At 41.1% G+C, this 20,823-nt stretch overlaps 1 protein-coding gene across 1 annotated transcript in view; it reads right to left on the reverse strand.

Moving 5' to 3' along the window:
* Positions 1 to 5,156: 5,156 nt before the first annotated feature.
* LOC126204017 (serine protease inhibitor I/II-like) overlaps positions 5,157 to 20,823 on the reverse strand; it is a 58,253-nt gene continuing 42,586 nt past the window's right edge. The window contains exons 3-5 of the mRNA XM_049938446.1: positions 16,703 to 16,828; positions 6,404 to 6,508; positions 5,157 to 5,161 (exon numbers count right to left, since the gene is read on the reverse strand). Coding sequence (XP_049794403.1) covers positions 5,157 to 5,161; positions 6,404 to 6,508; positions 16,703 to 16,828 — 236 coding nt within the window. The remainder of the gene's footprint in view (positions 5,162 to 6,403; positions 6,509 to 16,702; positions 16,829 to 20,823) is intronic.

A 20,823-nucleotide genomic window follows, 5' to 3' on the forward strand; every position in this document is an offset into this window, starting at 1 on the left:
GGACCGAGACTCGAACTCGGGACCTTTGTCTTTCGCGGGCAAGTGCTCTACCATCTGAGCTACCCAAGCACGACTCACGACCCGTCCTCACAGCTTTACTTCTGCCAGTACCTCGTCTCTTACCTTCCAAACTTTACAGAAGCTCTCCTGTGAACATTGCAGAACTAGCACTTCCGAGTTCGAGTCTCGGTCCGGCACAGAGTTTTAATCTGCCAGGAAGTTTCATATCAGCGCACACTCCGCTGCAGAGTGAAAATCTCATTCTGGAAATATGGATATAGATGAAGAATGGTTAGTGTTACGTGTGAACCCTGCAGTCAGAACCTTGTGGCTTGATGTGAGATTATACGAAAAATCTTACCAAACTAATGTGTAATCTTTCTACAAAACTTGATTGCAATGTGAATTACAATGTATGGAGAATACACGTGTATCGTTAAGACACAGTGTGTGGACAATGGAGCGTTATTATTCCAAAAAGCCACTTGCCTACAAGGCACATCCCCAACTTCACTCACAGGTTTAGCCGACGTGATAGCACATTCAGTCTTTCCTTTTCCAGCTCCAACGTGCTTACAAAATCCTCCCTTGCAATTTCTACGAATTGTGGAATCCACCCCCACCCCCCTCTCTATATTAAGTACTGCCAAAAATCCTCCTTCCATATCATTATTGTTACCAGCCTTTAGAACCGGTGTGTTAGCATGCCAAGTAGAAACGTGAATGGCGTTCTCGCTCAGTAACTCACCAGGCTTCTTGGGGCAGAGCATTTTCGTACACCTCCCAGGCTTTCCGTCCTCACCGCACCAACACGTGTTGCAGTCATGCTTGTATGATGTTCCAGGTTTGCAGGGTTTTCCTGGAACTGTCCAGAGGCAGCTGTTAGAAAAACTACTCTTCGCTGATGATACAGGCGAGGTTCATAATCAGACCCCAGAGGTAAGAAATAAAATAAGATGTAAAATATTGATTGGTTTTCAGTCAATGTGTCTGTCACCAAATTTAGAAGAAAAAGAATTTTTCATTGAATTTTGTACGTAGTAAGATAGTAGGATATGTGTTATTATTATCAGTTACACAGAAAGTGTGGATTATGCAAATATGTAAAAATGAATGTTTAGAATATCAGAATTTTCTGTTTTAGTAAAGAAAGTAGTTACTGGAAACGATACAGACCCAGTGCTGCAATGCCATTAAGGACTTAGTCTCTGGACAGTGGCAGGGGAAAGCCGGGCAAATTGACCATTATGGGCAAAGTGGCCGCAGGAGTCCTGGGTGCCACAAGTGCTGGCATGGCGCGGGAAATGCATGAACCAATTCTCCTTGGAAGGCCTGGTCACCCCATGAGGTCAAATCTACTGCGTCGCTCTTCCTAGTTACAATAACGTTTATTTTTAGTAATCTTGACTTACGGTAAGTGGTCAGTTTGTGTATTTCTTGTGGAGAGGGATTGTGACTTACGTCTTTTTAACAAAATTGCGTTGAAACCGCTATACCTTAACTCCATAATGCTACTTTAGTAACTGAAAGTTCGGTCATGCTATTAGAGGGTACACCGCTTTTGTGTAATGGCGTCAATGTGGGCAAGGTGGCTTCTGACAACTTTGTGTAGCGGGAAACGTAAAAAGCAGCGGCCGAAAGAAGGGCTCCACTGCGATATTTGCAGCAAGTTATTATAAGATTCATTCAGAAGCGGCAAATAAAGAAATAGAAGAAAAAGCAAATAGATGGAAAAACGGAATGCGCCGGAGAAAAGAAAGGCAGTAAAAAGAAAAAAGTGCGAAGGACACAAAATCCAACCCTAGAAAAGTTCTTATCGACGACAACGATGAAGAGAGAGAATGTTTGTACTACGAAAAAAAAAATTTCCAATTCAAGACCAGAAGAGCAGTGGATTTAGTGCCAGTTATGCTCCCTGTGGCTCCACGATCTCTGGAACACGGTATACATAATTTAATTCGAATCACGTTTTACAATGAAAGGTACTTAGTTTTTTGTTAGAACTGCTTTTTATACCTTATTTTTGAGTTTAAAACTAAGTGGTCACTTTATGAAAATCGAATTCTTTGAAGTACTTAATTTTATCGTCAGGTAATTAAATAATTCGATATTACCCTTCAGTAGTTGCAGATTACAATCACCCATTTCTATGTATCTGTGTCTATTGCTATTCGACTTGAAAAATAGGGATACCGTAGCCTGACCACTTTACCAGGCTCTACCATGTTGTTGATAATAATTTTCTCACGGACCAATTTCCTGTTGTACGAAATATTTGTGCAGTCATAACAAGATATTTTGTGAGTCCTAATAAATAAGAGTTGTTTTAATTGGACTAATTTGTTTGACTAATAGTTCAGAAAGCTACGCGAGCGGAGTCGGTAATAGGAACTTAGCTCAATAGAAACAGAGAGCCCATCACAAGATTGGCACAGCGAGTATTGTGACTAGACACCTACGCTTCAGCCAATATTGGAGCAAGGAACTTCCACATCAACTACATTTGTTCAAGTATTTGGCACATTTATGGTCAGCCATTGAAGTGAATATTCATCAGTGGACCCCACTGACAGGTATGCAGCACAGTGTATTTTTTCTGGTTTTTATTTCTTCTCGTGTTGACTTCAGAGCTTTCATAGTCTTATGGACACAGTGGTCAACGCAAAACTTTCTCTAACTCCGGTCTGGTTTGCAGGATATTAATTGAATTTGATTATTTGGTGGACACCGTCTTAAAGAAGAAGTATCCCAGCAGGCGGAGAGGTTTGTGGACTTTGAAGAGGCTACGGGCTACGTCGGCGGCAGCGTACATCTACATCTACATCTACATGACTACTCTGCAATTCACATTTAAGTGCTTGGCAGAGGGTTCATCGAACCACAATCATACTACCTCTCTACCATTCAACTCCCGAAGAGCGCGCGGGAAAAACGAACACCTAAACCTTTCTGTTAGACCTCTGATTTCTCTTATTATATTTTGATGATAATTCCTACCTATGTAGGTTGGGCTCAACAAAATATTTTCGCATTTGGAAGAGAAAGTTGGTGACTGAAATTTCGTAAATAGATCTCGCCGCGGCGAAAAACGTCTTTGCTTTAATGACTTCCATCCCAATTCGCGTATCATATCTGCCACACTCTCTCCCCTATTACGTGATAATACAAAACGAGCTGCCCTTTTTTGCATCCTTTCGATGTCCTCCGTCAATCCCACCTGGTAAGGATCCCAAACCGCACAGCAATATTCTAACAGAGGACGAACGAGTGTAGTGTAAGCTGTCTCTTTAGTGGACTTGTTGCATCTTCTAAGTGTCCTGCCAATGAAACTCAACCTTTGGCTCGTCTTCCCCACAATATTATCTATGTGGTCTTTCCAACTGAAGTTGTTCGTAATTTTAACACCCAGGTACTTAGTTGAATTGACAGCCTTGAGAATTGTACTATTTATCCAGTAATCGAATTCCAACGCATTTCTTTTGGAACTCATGTGGATCACCTCACACTTTTCGTTATTTAGCGTCAACTGCCACCCGCCACACCATACAGCAATCTTTTCTAAATCGCTTTGCAACTGATACTGGTCTTCGGATGACCTTACTAGACGGTAAATTACAGAATCATCTGTGAACAATCTAAGAGAACTGCTCAGATTGTCACCCAGGTTATTTATATAGATCAGGAACAGCAGAGGTCCCAGGACGCTTCTCTGGGGAACACCTGATATCACTTCAGTTTTACTCGATGATTTGCCGTCTATTACTACGAACTGCGACCTTCCTGACAGGAAATCACGAATCCAGTCGCACAACTGAGACGATACCCCATAGGCCCGCAGCTTGATTAGAAGTCGCTTGTGAGGAACGGTGTCAAAAGCTTTCCCTACCTGCGTAGCTGCAGGTAGGGTCACCCTTGCCGATAAGGCCCTGACTGAGGAGCCAGGCCAAGTTGGTCCTTCGACGATCTGTCATTCCCTCTGTTTTCCCTATCGGTAAGAGCCAATGAGGGGAACGAGGTAACTCTGTGTCTCATGCTATCCTGAGATACTCCATTTTTTCCTGCCTAACATATGGTAACCACCGTCAGAAGAGTCCCTACCCACCCATGTTGGAAGTTGTGCTTAGAACTAACAAACCTCTGAAGCAAAAAGAAATTGTTGCGAATCTCTCACTTACCCCTCGGAATGATTTAAGGAACAACATTGTACGACGACGTGGCAAACGAAAAATGGACTTACGAATCGGTACATAGGATGTAAAGAATCTGTAGAAACCCGGGCGTATGCAAAGAATGAAGGCTTTCACGACCGGGTGACATGGCTGTTGATATACTTTCCGAGATGTGAGGTCGTGGTCCAAGAACTTTTCTGCTCCTTACGTTTCATCCAGGACTGCGCTGGACTTCCTCAGAGGCGCTGCTCCGCTGAGTCGTTGCCGACTGACTTGTCGGGTGTCTGAGAGCGACTTATATATTGTGAGAAAGGGGGGCGTGGTTCAGGTGACACGTGATGAGCAGTGATAATCAATAGCAAAGATAAGGTTGACTATCGATTACCACCTTGTCAGCGGAGCAGCGCCTCTGAGGAAGTCCAGCGCAGTCCTGGACGAAACGTAAGGAGCAGAAAAGTTCTTGGACCACGACCTCACATCCCGGAAAGTATATCAACAGCCGTAGGCAAAGAAGTTTGCAAGACGCGTAGGAGAAATACAAAGTAAAAATTTCTGCAATATAAGATACAAAATTTTGCTGGAGAAGTCTTACATGAATTCGGAGAATAAACTATGTTTAATTGCGGTGTAAAAACTCAAAAGCGCGGATTTGGAACAGGATTTCTGAATTGAAAGGAGTTGTTTGGAACAGCCACCAGGTTTGAGACAGTTAATGAAAGAATGTACTACACACAAGGGAAAGTTCAATGCGCCTACAAACGACAAAGAAGATGCTATAAATGTACTCCTGTATGACAGCCTACCGCAAAATCGTACTGGGAGACTTAAATTTCAAGGTAGAAAAAAGATAGACACTTGTAACCGACGATGGGCAATGAAAGCAGACACGAGGAAACCAAGGAAAGCCGACATCATTTCCACACAAAGGTAATCGAAGACACCTGGCATTCGGGAGATAGAAAGACAGCAAACGACATCGACCATCTATTAATCTGAAACACACATAGGAGTGTCACTGATATTCGTACGCACCGTGGTGCCGGCTCTTATCGTAACTTTGTGGTTGCACATATGGCAGTCAGACCGAAAACAAATCTCGGGAAACACCAAGGGCACACAGTGCAGTACTAAGTCCAACCATTCAGGAACAATCGTAATACTTGTCGGTATGAAGTGGAAATTAGCAGGAAGTTTTTAGTACTAATCAAAGATACACAGAAAATGAAGGTGATAGTAAAGACATAAATGGATTTTGGACGGACTTCAACAATGTGTTTCAAGCGTCAACCAAAAACACTTTATCAAAATTAGTACAAAAGAAGCGGTAGTGGTTCAACGACATACGCAAAACGGCGATAGAAGCTACCATCACGGCAAAGAAGGCGTGGCTACAGGAGAGGAAAGACGAGGAACTAGAGCAGGGCTGCAGAAGAAACAGAAGGAAAGAAACAAAACCAAAAAGAAAAAAATTCCCGAGAAGTTTATGGCATTGTAAAATAGATCAGGAAGGTATACCAACTGCCGACCGAAGCTCTTCACAACACCGATACCGATGGAAACATTGTGGTAGGTTCAAATGGTTCTGAGCACTATGGGACATTACATCTGAACCGGCCGGTTCTAGGCGCTTCAGTCTGGAACCGCGCTACCGCTACGGTCGCAGGTTCGAATCTTGCCTCGGGCATGGATGTGTGTGATGCCGTTAGGTTAGTTAGGTTTAAGTAGGGGACTGTTGACCTCAGATATTAAGTCCCATAGTGCTCAGAGCCATTTGAACCATTTGAACTTAACATCTGAGGTCATCAGTCCCCTAGACTTAGAACTACTTAAACTAACTAACCTAAGGACATCGCACACATCCATGCCCGAGGCAGGATTCGAACCTTCGCCCGTAGCAACAGTGTGGTTCCACCCTGAAGCGCCTAGAACCGTTCGGCCATAGCGGCCGGCTGGTAGGTTCATATGATATATTACAGGCTATGACGTCATCCAACAGCAGATAATTATTTGACAGCTGTAAGACTCCATCTCATCACAAATCTATTTACGAGTCGCCATTCGTCTTCCAAAATATTGAAAATTCACCACATCCCCCTATCCATCCCTTCCTCCCCCCTCCTCCCGCCCCCCCCCCCCCCCTCACACACACAAACTATCGTATGAGCGCACTGTTCCGTCATGAAGATACCTAATTACTGTCGTGCACAGTTTAAATGTCTCGTTATGCTTCTCACCTCCGTTTTCCTTGGGACACAGCCGCTCGGTGCACAACCAACGCTTTCCGCCCACACAGTGACACTCGTTGCAGTCCTGCCACTTCTTCTCACCTGGAATGCACACTGGAGAAGAAAAATACATGCTATTACAGTTCATAACAGCTCCGGTCTTTCCACTGCTTGTGGTTTGACCTTTTTATTGGGATACGTTTGTACCGCCATGTGGCTGCTTTCCTGAAGATCCATTCAGCATTGTTATGACACTGTCGGGCAGTAGTGTGTATGTGGCTCAATTTCTGCACTGTCACTCCCTCCCTCGCACATTTTAAATGATTTTCACTTACATTTTAAAATAGGTCTTGCCACAGTCGTGAAAACCTTCGTAGCCATCCTTGCGATAGGCAGTTAGGACATCGCGCCCGTAAAACGAGAAAGTGAAATGAGCGGGTATGTAGTACAGCAAAAGGATAAAGGACAATACAGCCAGTCATATATTACGTGTAGTTTTGAGGTTGTACTGCTATCGAAACGAGTTTAGCGTTTCCATATGAACAAAGTAAACAGTGAAACAAGTCTCGTTAGTCCACGCGGGAAGTTTCATACATGGTACCTATTATGGGTAATCGACAAGTAAGTGTCATGTGCGCTGAACGGCTGTCTCAGTGCCGCATTCACAACCCGAAAAAAATGTTCAGCAGGATTTTCCAGCGCTTTGGAGGCCACCATCATTCGCAAGAAGGACAAGAGGCAGCTGTAGTCCCGAAACCGACGGCATAATATAGAGTGACTGCTGGTACAACGACTAGAAGACTATCTCTAAACTAGTGTGTCAATTACTGCAACAGGCGAAGGCAAAAGCAACACCCTTCCTTAATCAGTTCTGCATGAGCAATTATTTTATCCATTTCACTTAGAGCGTGTGAAAACTATTTGGTACAGCACCACCATGTCGGATTACGGAATGCTGAAGATCCGCAGCTAACAACTAGTATTTTCTTTACGGCTGATAATGGGCTCTCAATTAAATACCATAACAGGCACGTGACAGTAAACGTAAACCCTCGAGTAATTATAGAAGCAGGGCATCATATTCGCTGTAGATCCCGTATGTGGACGGGAAATGTGGGTAACAGACTCGCCGGGCTACACACTTTACCAGACATATTAACAGGGTCTGTTTATCAGCATTTCATGCTCGTCAAATTACAGGCAGAAAAAGAACAGATTGTTTCACTGAATATAAGGGGCCGCAACGTATTCTACGACCCTTAGCGCAGCGAGTGGCATTACCGTTCAATGGACGGTGGCTTGATCGCGGTCAGTTAACATGAACTTCCCTTTTGCCTCAATCGCTTAAATTTCTTGTTATGGGGACATTGAAAGCCACTGCTGTTTTTCACATTCCCAAAAAACGTGTCTGTGTTACAAGAGTGCGTGTCCCACGGGCTGAAAGTTGAAAGTAGCCAAATGTGTTCGCATAAATTCGTGATCCTTTGGTAATCAGGAAGGAGGGATATGTAACAAACAGTATCAATCATACTGAACACCTCTAGTGCCAAAAAACAATTGGTTGTCGTCTACACCTATATTTACATACACACTCCACAAGCCAACATGTGGTACGTGGCGGAGGGTGCGTTGCACCATTACTGATCATTCCCTTTCTTGGTCCATTCGCAAAAGGAGCCAGGGAAAAACGACTTTCGATATGCCTCCGACGAGCACTAGTTTCTCTTTCATCGTCTTCATGTCCTTACGCGAAATTAGGGAATGAGATAGACTCTCTTGTATTAATTGCCACGTTAGTAAACTGCTACTTAAACAGAGAGTTTCATCGCAGAGTCAAGAGCAGTGGAAACCTAGCCGGCAAATAAAAGCTGAACGAAGCGTAAGGAGAGTAATGAGAGAAGCGTTCAATGACTCTGGAAGGAAAACCGTTCTGACTAAAAACCGTAAGAGACTTTGGTTTTACATAAAATCAGTGATTGGTTCGAAATCACATATTCGGTCAGAGCCAATATTGACACTGAAACTGAAATTGACAGAGAGAAGGCCGAAATACTGAATTCGGTCTTCCTAAAATGTTTCACCTCGGACGATCATAACACGGTCCCTCCTCCCGATAATTGTACGAAATTCGATATTGTAGATTCTGAGATAACTTATCACCGAATCGATACCTGTAACATTGTACAGAGGTTATGGAAAATAACTTGCTTCCCTTCCAGCTACATTCTATCGCAGGTCGCTGGAGCAACTAAGGGTACCTAGTGACCGGAAAAAGTGCAGGTAATCCCAGATTTCAAGAAGGGTCGCAGGACAGATGCATGTAAGTATAGACCAACGTCGCTGACGTCAGGTTGTTAAGGAACATGTATAATTCTCATGTATTATAAAGTTTTAGGAGAATGACAATCTTCTCTGTAAAAATCAACAAGGATCCCGCAAACAGAAAGCTTTGGAAACTCAGCTAGTAAGATACACAGCACTGCAGAGGCCGGCACTCAGGCTGATGATGTCTTCCTTTACTTCAGTAAGGCTTGTGACACCTTCCCGCTTGGACGTTTAGCGAGAAAAAAAATTACAAGCTTACCGAGTATCAGACCAGATTTGCGTCTGGTTTCAAAGCTTTCTTGGAAATTCAACATGTCGCTCCTAATAGAATAACATCTACAGGTGTAAAGGAAATTTATGGAATATCTCAGTGAGATATGACAGGACCGTTACTGTTTACACTGTGCGTAAATGACCTAACTGAGTGCCTGGGATGCTCTTCACGGCTCTGCGCTGAAGATTCAGTTGTTTATAAGTAGGTAGCAAGGCTAGAAGAAAGTAACAATTTGGAGAACGACCTGGAGTGGGTCGATGAAAGGCGCAGGTTCTGGCGGCTGACCCTGAACCTAAATAAATGACATACTGCGCATACGTAGCAAAAAAAAAAAAAAAGAAAAAAAAAGAAAAGAAAAGTCCACTACTGTAAAACTACACTATTGATGAAAGTTGCTGGAAACACCAACTGGAGGACTGTGACGCAAAATAAGAAGATTTATTACGTAAACAGTTCTAAGCAAAGAAGGGAAAGCAGAAAGGTGGAAGGAGTATATAGAGGGCCTATACAGCGGCGATGTTCTTGAGGACAATATTCTGGAAATGAAAGATGAAATGGGAGATATGATACTGCGTGAAGAGTTTGAGAGAGCACTGTAAGACCTAAGTCGAAACAAGGCCCCGGGAGTAGACAACATTCCATTAGAACTACTGGCAGCCTTGGGAGAGCCAGTCATGACAAAACTCTACCATCTGGTGAGCAAGATGTATGAGACAGGCGAAATACCCTCAGACTTCAAGAAGAATATAATAATTCCAATCCCAAAGAAAGCAGGTGTTGACAGATGTGAAAATTACCGAACTATCAGTTTAATAAGCCACAGCTGCAAAATACTAACACGAATTCTTTACAGACGAATGGAAAAACTAGTAGAAGCCGACCTCGGGGAAGATCAGTTTGGATTCCGTAGAAACACTGGAACACGTGAGGCAATACTGACCTTACGACTTATCTTAGAAGAAAGAATAAGGAAAGGCAAACCTACGTTTCTAGCATTTGTAGACTTAGAGAAAGCTTTTGACAATGTTGACTGGAATACTCTCTTTCAAATTCTAAAGGTGGCAGGAGTAAAATACAGGGAACGAAAGGCCATTTACAATTTGTACAGAAACCAGATGGCAGTTATAAGAGTCGAGGGGCATGAAAGGGAAGCAGTGGATGGGAAGGGAGTGAGACAGGTCTGTAGCCTATCCCTGATGTTATTCAGTCTGTATATTGAGCAAGCAGTAAAGGAAACAAAAGAAAAATTAGGAGTAGGTATTAAAATCCATGGAGAAGAAATAAAAACTTTGAGGTTCGCCGATGACATTGTAATTCTGTCAGAGACAGCAAAGGACTTGAAAGACCAGTTGAACGGAATGGACAGTGTCTTGAAAGGAGGGTATAAGATGAACATCAACAAAATCAAAACGAGGATAATGGAATGTAGTCGAATTAAGTCGGGTGATGCTGAGGGAATTAGGAAATGAGACGCTTAAAGTAGTAAAGGAGTTTTGCTATTTGGGGAGCAAATTAACTGATAATGGCCGAAGTAGAGAGGATATAAAATGTAGACTGGCAATGGCAAGGAAAGCGTTTCTGAAGAAGAGAAATTTGTTAACATCGTGTATTGATTTAAGTGCCAGGAAGTCGTTTCTGAAAGTATTTGTATGGAGTGTAGCCATGTATGGAAGTGAAACATGGACGATAAATAGTTGAGACAAGAAGAGAATGTGGTGCTAGAGAAGAATGCTGAAGATTAGATGGGTAGATCATATAACTAATGAGGAGGTATTGAATAGAATTGGGGAGCAGAGGAGTTTGTGGTACAACTTGACTAGAAGAAGGGATCGATTGGTAGGACATTTTCTGAGGCATCAAGGGATCACCAATTTAGTACTGGAGGGCAGAGTGGAGGGTAAAAATCGTAGAGGGGGACCAAGAGATGAATACACTAAGCAGATTCAGAAGGATGTAGGCTGCAGTAGGTACTGGGAGATGAAGAAGCTTGCACAGGATAGAGTAGCATGGAGAGCTGCAACAAACCAGTCTCAGGACTGAAGACCACAACAACAACAACATTACGTAAATCAACCAATAATAGGTTTTTTTAATAAATATTCTTTTTTCGTCACAAACCTCTCATTCAACACCCTTCCTTCCGCCTTGTGACTTAGTGATGTTTCTCCGCTTTCCTTTGATACAGTATAAATCTTCGATACTTCGGCTCCCTGGTGACAAAAGCAGCCACCATACGAACACCAGCAATTTCCCAACTTTCGAAATCACTTTGCTCCGAGCTGATGCACTCACAACTAATCGGAATACGCCTTGACTGACGCAAAGTATTGAGGATATTAGACAGGTGCTGTTCGCGGTCAAATGCCTGCAGCTGGCTGCAAGTGTCCGTAGTATGGTGACATGTTTGTTTTGGATGATGATGAGAGGCGGGACAGGATGAATCCCAGTGCAGGTACGTAGCCTTCTTCTCTCGAATAGCTCCAAAAGAGAAGCTGAACGTAAGGACCCCATCTGTCGGACGGGTCAGCATTAAGTGTGTCACATACTCTCAATTCGTGAGATATTGTGTAGAGGTTTGGAATTTAATCCGGGACTTAAAAACTGATCATCAGGGACATTACGCGGCCAGCCTTCCTTTCCTTTGCTGTAAAGGCAAAGTGCCGTGTAACCGAGCGGTTACCCATCCAACCATTGGCTACGTCCAACGTTGCTTAACTTCGATAGAAAACAGTGTACCCAACAAGGTGAGGTAGTTGGTGTTTAGAGGTAACAGCGAGATGTTACAAGAAATGAGATAACAAAGTCAAATCAATATTAGAGAAGATGGATGGAAGACTTGGACTTGTTGGAATGATTCTAAGAAAATACGATGCATGTGTAATGAAACTCCCTTACAAGATGCTAACGTGACCAATACTATAGTATTACTGCAATTCTTTAAGTTCTTGTCAAGTAGGCAAGGCAACAGACATCGGATGATTTCAGCGATGCGGTTCTAGTATCGCACAGGTCGGCACAGGCTACATGAAAGTGTGACAGAAATTTCCAGGGAGCTGAAAAGGGAATAAATGGGAGAATCACAACGTCGATACTCACCAAACCTGCTCCTGTAAATTACTAGAGGCTGTATTCGAAGACTGTGCGGCCATTATGCTGCCACAAAAGCATACTCAGCGTGGACTGGAACACCTCCGACAAATTATCGAGACTTGCTGCGTCTTTTGGTATGAGCGATCCTTGGTCTCTGATGGATCCTTGCAGAGTAAATACGTTTGTTTCGATTTCACCCTCGTGTCAGTTGGTTGGTTTGTGGGAGTGAAGGGACCATACTACAATGCAAATGTCTTATTCGCTGTTCGTCTTATTTGAAACCAAACTTGTTCCACTCACTCACGGTACTTGATGTTGGCAACATGCACATTTCCACATGTCCTCTTCAAGCCACTGTATGGTTTACGGCGGAAGGTACATTGTACCACTACTAGTCATATCCTTACGTGTTCCACACGCAAACAGAGGGCAGGAAATCGACTGTCTATATGCTTCCGCACGAACCCTAACTTGCCTCACCTTTGCGGTCCGTGCGCGTATTGTATGTTGACAGCAGCAGAATATCTTTTCGGTCATCTTCATCTAATTTCTTAAAAAGAATGTTTCTGGAAAAGAATGTCATCTTCTCTCCAGGGATTCCCATTTGAGTTTACGATGTAATTCCATAATACTCATGTGTTGATCGAACGTAAGAGTACGAAATCTAGCAGGTCACCTTTGAACTGCTACAATGTCTTCCTTTGATCCGAACTGGTAGGGATCTCAAACACTCGAGCAGTTTTCAAAATAGAGCCCGAAATTTTGCTGGGGAACAACTTGTTCGCGCTGTACATATAAATGCCAGGAGAAGTGACGTGACTCAGTCATATGCTGAGCAACAGTTACAAATAGGCGTAGCGTCACCTTGTTCTCGGCAGATCGAGACTGGTGTTGGCTGAGAGCTGACCATGCAGCGAAAGGCAGTTCAGCCTCGGTGGTACAATGACCTTTGTCGTTTAAGTTGATGTTTGCAAAGTACAATCTTGTATAGTCGCGTAGGAAGTGACTTTGTGCGCTGCTCCAAAGCTACGTTTAGAACCGTGACAACGACTGCAGGTTTAGACGTCGTCATATCAGATGAACAGTGCTCATGTTGTGGTACTGTGGTAGATAATCGCCGATGGCCTTCTGGTCGCGACTATGGAAATTTAATAGTCGAGCAGAATCTTGTGGGTCGGGGCGGTAAGGCGGCATCAGAACTATCCTAACGGTTAATGTACCGGGTGTTGTTGTTGTTGTGGACTTCAGTCTAGAGACTGGCTTGATTCAGCTCTCCTGCGCAAGCCTCTTCATCTCTTGAGTACCTACTGCAACCCACATCCGTCTGAATCTGCGTAGTGTATTCATCTCTAGCTTTCCCTCTACGATATTTTCCCTCCACGCTTCCCTCCAATTCTAAACTGGTGATCTCTTGATGCTTCAGAAGCTGTCGTACCAACCGATCCCTTCTTCTAGTCGAGTTTTACCACAAATTTTCTTCTCCCAAATTCTGTTCAGTCCCTCCTCACTAGTTACGTGATCTGCCCATCTAATCTTCATCATTCTTCTCTGGAACCACATTTCGAAAGCTTTTATTGTCCATGTTTCACTTCCATACATGGCTACACTCCATACAAATACTTTCAGAAAGGATTTTCTGACGCTTAAATCTATACTCGATGTTAACGAATTTCTCTTCTTCAGAAACGCTTTCCTTGGCATAGCCAGTCTACATTTTATGTCCTCTCCACTTCGACCATCATGAGTTATTTTGCTCCCTAAACAGCAACACTCATCTACTACTTTAGGTCTCTCATTTCCTAATCCAATTCCCTCAGCATCACCTGATTTAATTCGACTACATTCCTTTATCCTCGTTTTGCTTTTGTTGATGTTCATCTTATACCCTCAATTCAAGAAGCTGTCCATTCCATTCAACTTCTCTTCCAAGTCCTTCGCTCTCTTTCTTCTCCATACATTTTAATTCTTACTCAAAATTTTTCTTTTGTTTCCTTTACTGCTTGCACAATATTCAGATCGAATAACATCGAAAATAGGCTACAACCCTGTATCACTCTTTTCCCTACCACTGCTTCCCTTTCGTACCCCTCGACTCTTATAACTGCCAGATAGTTTCTGTACATATTGTAAATAGCCTTTCGCTCCCCATATTTGACCCCTGCCACCCTCAGAATTTTAAAGAGTATTCCAGTCAACATTGTCAACAGCTTTCTCCACGTAGGTTTGCCTTTCCTTAATTTATCTTCTGAAATAAGTGGTAGGGTCAGCACTGCATTGCGTTTTCCTACATTTGTAGGGAATCCAAACTGGTCTTCCCCGAGGTCGGCTCCTACCAGTTTCTCCATTCGTCTGTAAGGTATTCGCGTTAGTAATTTGCAGCTGTGAATTATTAAACTGATAGTTCCGTAATTTTCACACCTGTCAACATCTGCCTTCTTCGAGATTAGAGTAATTGTATTCTTCTCGAAGTCTGAGCTCCGTAACAGGTGTGAGTGGCGGTATTTTTATATGCGGTGTCTTAATGCGTACACACATCAGTTTGCTGGTTGTTTTTTTCTCTGCTGTGAACAGTCTTCCGACAACCAGATCACAAGCTGACGTTTTCTGCAGAGACCTACTGCACCACTAACTGGACTATGCCTGTTAGTATGGACTACCTGTTTTGCATCTACGCGTCCACACTTCAACATCCGACCTGCTGCCCAGGGGAAAATAAACATTAATGGCTCGCTCTTGCCACATGCACTTAGAGGTACTAACCAACTTAAAAACATATGGCTTGTAATGACTATAATTATTACTCTGAAAATTACTCAAATACTGATGTAAAGTTTAGTAAACCGTCCTCAGCCACCAACAGAAATACCTGCACTTACAGCTGTTACAACCCATATATGAAACCCTGCCTGTGATTATATTTTGTCTGATAAAAACTCACTAATGTTTTAAATGAGTCTCAAAAGCACCAAGAAGCGTAGTTAAGATCTTCTCCCTCGTCCTCCTCTCTCTAAAAGCATCTTCCTTTGTTCTGATCTTGCTTCTTTGGAGTTGAACTCAGCTGCTCAATATGAATTGGCAACTCTTGTTGGTCTGAAAGTTACACTCCCTTTACAGCCAGGGTTGATGATATGCCTTAACACTCTTATTCTTCCCATGTTTTCGCCATTAAATGATCACAAAGCATCACTGACTACCCATTTCAGAGTTTACCTCGCAAATATATGCTTGGGCACTCATGTTCGAAACATATTACCGAATGACCCATTGGGATTTTGAGTGTGCTCACGCAGACACTTTTGGGGGAGGTCTGGGTGAGCTAGGTCCCTATAAACTAGCTTGATGGCTTGCTTTTCAGCTTCAGGAAAGGAATTCTTGTGTTCGAAACACACCGTTGTAACTTCAGACTATCGGAATTTGAACCATGTCTCAGATCGAGGTTGAAACAGTAAGTGAATTGATTTTATGTAGTTTGAGAATTTGTGGCTCATGTGCTGCTTCTTTCATAGCTTCTATACCTTTTTCGTTACCTTAATGGACATGCCACATTTCTTACTGAAGGATCTTCATCTATAATTATTTGCCCACTACAAATATTGCAACATAAAGAGTTAACATTAAAATTATCATATCAACTAACACACAGCCTAAACCACAAATGTTATTTCATAAAATTTCCTCGAATGATCCCAGTTCCTCAAACAGAGGACTTAATTTGGATTCACTAGTAAGGATGGTGGTCGAGTCTCTTGTTCTCTGATGTCACATTCTGATCATCTGTATCTACACTGATGGTGGATTCTTCCTAATGGTAACCACATAATTTTGCTTTCCTATAGTGCTGGTTAGCACCAAATGTACGCTTCTCAAACAAGGTGGCAGCTCTAGGCATGTTTATAATGTGTCGAACTACACCGAAGCACTTTCAAACACACAATTCTGCGCTAAAAGTCACCTATTTTCAAATGAATCGTAGCGAAGCGACAGACAAATTGAAAGCAGCAGGGTAATCAACATTGAGCACTGTATATATCCTCTCAGTAGTGTAAACCCAGCCATTTATGTGGTGTAGTTTCAGTCATAGCTTTATATAAAGAAATCGATATTCAAAATTAGGTAGCTTCACAGATACGCAAGTAATGCAATAGAATTAAAAATAAAATGTTTCCAATGGTCATACAGATAAATTATATACAATATATGTCGGAAAAAGTGAACATTATAGAACATGTTTTGAAAAATACTAAAAATTTCCGACTTTTGCTTACAAGTTCCCCTCAAATCAGGGGATGCCAATTATGAGGGAATTACATTAGGATAAGTGATAATATTTACGGATGAGGTTTCCTATTTGGCCCGAAAAATAACTGACAATTACTGAAGTAGAGAGAAAATGAAATACACCGTGAAATTAACAATAAAAACTTTTCTGAAAAGAGTTGTCAACATGGAATGTAAATTTAATAGGAAGTATTTTCTCAAGGTATTTAGAGTATTTCAAGGTGGGTGATAAAAAATATAGAAGGAGCACAAGACTTTGTAACACTTAAATTTAAATTTGATCTCAAGTAGTTCTCTTTTTACACATACATATATAGAAGTATATATAAATGCATACTCACCTGGGTGTCCCGGCCATGGCAGGGAGCAGTTACGAGTGGTGCAACACGCCTTGGTTCCTTCAGCATTACAGGTGCAGTTGTTACAGTCGTTCTTGAATGTTATATTAGGCTTACAGTTTGTTTTCACTGTGGACATTATAAGCAAACAATTAACTCTTCTCAAGCAACGTAATCTTTCATGCAGTACACGTAATTCGAAACGAAGCAAAGTGGAGAGTAAAATTTTGAACTGATGCGGAGATACATCACTACATAATCCAATACATGGAACTTACAATGATAAATGAAACATTAAAGATTACACATCACACACTATGCACGAAAAATCAATGGAAAGTCATGAGCAGTCCATTGTCATAAAACTCGGTGGCTCTGTAGTCACTCACAACTAACACAAGTCCAAGCAGCCTTTGCTAGGCAGTGCTGCAGTCGTAGAATTCAAGGGGGCAGTGGCAAGAAATTGATAATGCAAGATGGGAGTAGTGTGGGCTTGAAAAATGCAAGATGGGGGAACTAACCCAGTTATGCTGTTGGGAAACTAAAATGAAAATGCAAGATGATGTAAATAGCCCAGTTACCCGTTGTAGTCCCTCTAACATCACAATCCAAATTACATGTTCAAAGACACCAAAATGACCTGATTACCTATCAAAATACATAAAGGGTGCAACTTACAGAATTTCCGCATCTGTATTATTTATCAAAGAGCTCCCTTTCACACTCACAAAAACAAACACACACACACACATACACGCACACACACACACACACACACACACACATACACACACACACAAACACACACGCACATACACATGACAAACACACAAACGGTTATGTTAATGTTACAAACACATCTAAATTTTATTATTTCCCTATAAAACACTGTTAACCAAAAACATAGTGTTCCACCTACTGGAAGAATGCAATTATTGTGTTATTTATAACTTAACCTTAGAACATGATTGTAGACCCCAAAATTAAGTGCCACAGTGGTATATCCATGTCTAAATTGTCTGTAGTATTGTTGTATTAAACATTTGTTAGCTAAAATAATCTTTTATCTACTGTATGAGTGCAATTATTGCTTAATTTACTCATGACTGATAAAACAAACTCAGATTAAAGGCCACAGTGTTATTCCAAGTGTCAGTTGTTCTATAACAATGCTTTGCCAAAATGACACACTTCAATAATAAATGTCACTTCAATTTAGGTGTAAATGAGGCTATGTTACTGCTACTGCAAAAAGAAATTGGCTGGCACTGTTTTAAGAAGTAAGAAGATAATGCACCAATAAAACTGTAATTAATATTATTGACTGGTTACCATATTTTTCTTCTTACTGCGTTTGACCTAGGACCTACTTGTGGTAGTGTTTTTATCCACTAACCCTCGATTTTCCGACGATTTATCCCAACAAACCACATTTAAAATCTGCATTTTATCATTTAAACTGCATATTGTCATAAGATGCAACTATAACTTCGAAATGTTTCAGATAAGATATATACATACAACATGGTAAAAGACAATGTGGGACACAGTTCCATACAGAGAGGAAAGTTCGATCTGTGTAAAAATCAACCTTTGTATCAAAATAAAATTATTTATCAAACAATGCAAAGATTTTGACTACAGAACACATATGGGTGACTTATAATAAATAAGTGTAACTACAGATTCGCTGAGGAAAGGAAGTTTGATCATTATATGTATTATTTATCAAAGTACTTAAAATTTTCAAGTACAAAATACATCTAATGTATTGTCATTACTTAACTGTTCTGTAACAGTGAAAAAAATCATGTATCTCCTGTTGGCACTATTGATATAACTTACAGGTTAAAGTGCACTTGGCAGTGAGCATAGTTTGATTACTGATTCTACCATACTTTAAGGGGGGCAGGACGTCAAACAGGCCGACTTGGAACAGGAGAGGCATCTCAGGACATTTTAATTTCCAGTGTCTATACTTTTACAAATGTATTCATAAAACGTTGTCAGCATCACCAGGAAGATTCAGGATTCACACTCATTGCAGTGGAAGTTCGAAAACATGACAAAATAATTTTTTTTACGTGCGAAATTTCATCATTTTTTCACTTACAAATGGCTGCATTTGTTTCTATAGGTGTACTTTTCTTCATAAGTTAGATTCTTCGGTGAATTTTGCACAGCGTACATACCATACTCACAGGTGTCTCAAACTCTAGAATTTATTTAATTTATGAAAAAACGAATGAACTGTTCTATTTTAAACCTCATGTTTACAAAAAACACAAATTTTATAGGTAATTACCTCAATTTTACCACAGTTTTTAATAAGTTTGGAAAATTCTAGAGTTTCAAACAACTTTAAGTATGGTTTGTTTTGTACGCTGTGCAAAATTCATAGATGAATCTCTCTTACTTATGAAGAAATGTGTACCTATAGCAACAAATGCTGCCATTAGTAAGAGGAAAAAATGATGAATTTCACATGTAAAAAATTACTTCGTTATGTTTTAGAACTTCCACTGCTATGAATGTAAATTCTGAATCCTTCCTTGTCATGCTGACAAAGTTTTATGAATTTATATGTAAAAGTATAGACAGTGGAAATTGAAATGTCCTGTGGTGCCTCTCCTGCTCCAAGTCGGCCCGTTTGACGTCCTACCCCCCTTAAAGAAACTGAAAGTTGTCAGTATTATTTATCAAATTAGTTAAAGAATTGCCATGATATTAAAAAAACATCTATGGCACTAATGCTGATTTAACTCATAGTTTAATGTGCAATTGGTAACAAGCATAGTTCAATCGTTGTACCATACTTAAAAGAAAGAAAAGTCGTGTTATTTATCAAAACACATGTGTTCTATTGTTGGTACTAGCAATTTAACTGACAAGCTAAAGTGTACTTGTGGAGGATGACGTATACTGTCACACGATTGAAACTACATGATACTTTGATGAAATGCCATTCTCAAAAGTAATATTACACATTTGTATAAGTAATAAACGAGAGTTCCTATGATTTCAGCTACCCTGAATTAATGACTGTTCAAAGTGTCCAAAATCGACTCCATGCGAGGAAGAAAAATTATCTTTCAGTATAAAATGTTTGTCACTTACAGCCAACATCGCCAACTTATACTTTCATAAAGTGACAATTACATAACACTTTGAAGAAATACTGATTAGTAGTTTTAACATCTGAATTTAATATATGTTTAATGACACAGAGCAGGCTGTTACAACTTAACAACCAGTCACAACGAAATTGTAACAAACTGCTCCATACATCAACAGATACAGATAAACAAGAAACCAAAATCTATCAAGTTGACATATAACCACTGCACACGTGCACATTCGAATCGTTTTTTCTTCATTTTCAAACCCTGTGTTTCTTAAATTTATTTCTATGGTACCACACAAAGTCTCTAACAATATAAAAATGGATAATGTTTTGAGGAGGGGGTAATGATGGTCAGCTGACAAGGTGACTGCCAGTACGCTGAGCATGGTGATTACTATCACCCCAGATACTTATTGGTGGAGCAATGATGGTCATTTGGCATGGTGACTACTATACCCCAGTACTTTTGGGTGTAGCAGTGATTGTCACGTAATATGGTGATTATCAGCAGGTCAACGACAGTCAGTTGATAAAGTGAGTGCCATTACAACAGATACCATTGGGGCAATGTTGCTGAGGTGACATGGTGACTACCTTTACCCCAGACACTGCAGGGGTGGGGGAGCAATGATGAGTACGTGACATGGTGGCTGCCATAACCTTGAATGATGTTGAAACAGTGACGACTTGGTGGCTGCTATTAGTCAAAAGCTGGTGATTACCTTCACCCCAAACATTTGTTGGATATTATTAAGTGGCTGTAATGATCAATTGACATGGCGAATACCAATGCTCTGGGTACTATAAGGGGCAATGGTGGTTAGTTGGCATGGTAACTGCCATCACCCCTGATCATGGTGACTACCATTACCCTGAATGTGTGGTGTAAACTACTGGGGAGAATGATGGTCAGCTGAAATGAAGACTGCCATCACCCCAGTGATGGTGACTATCATTTCACCAAATGCAAGCTTTTACTCAACAAGTGAAAAAATAATGT

The sequence above is a fragment of the Schistocerca nitens genome, chromosome 9 (genome assembly GCF_023898315.1).
Source record: "Schistocerca nitens isolate TAMUIC-IGC-003100 chromosome 9, iqSchNite1.1, whole genome shotgun sequence".
NCBI classification, from domain to species: Eukaryota; Metazoa; Arthropoda; class Insecta; order Orthoptera; family Acrididae; genus Schistocerca; species Schistocerca nitens.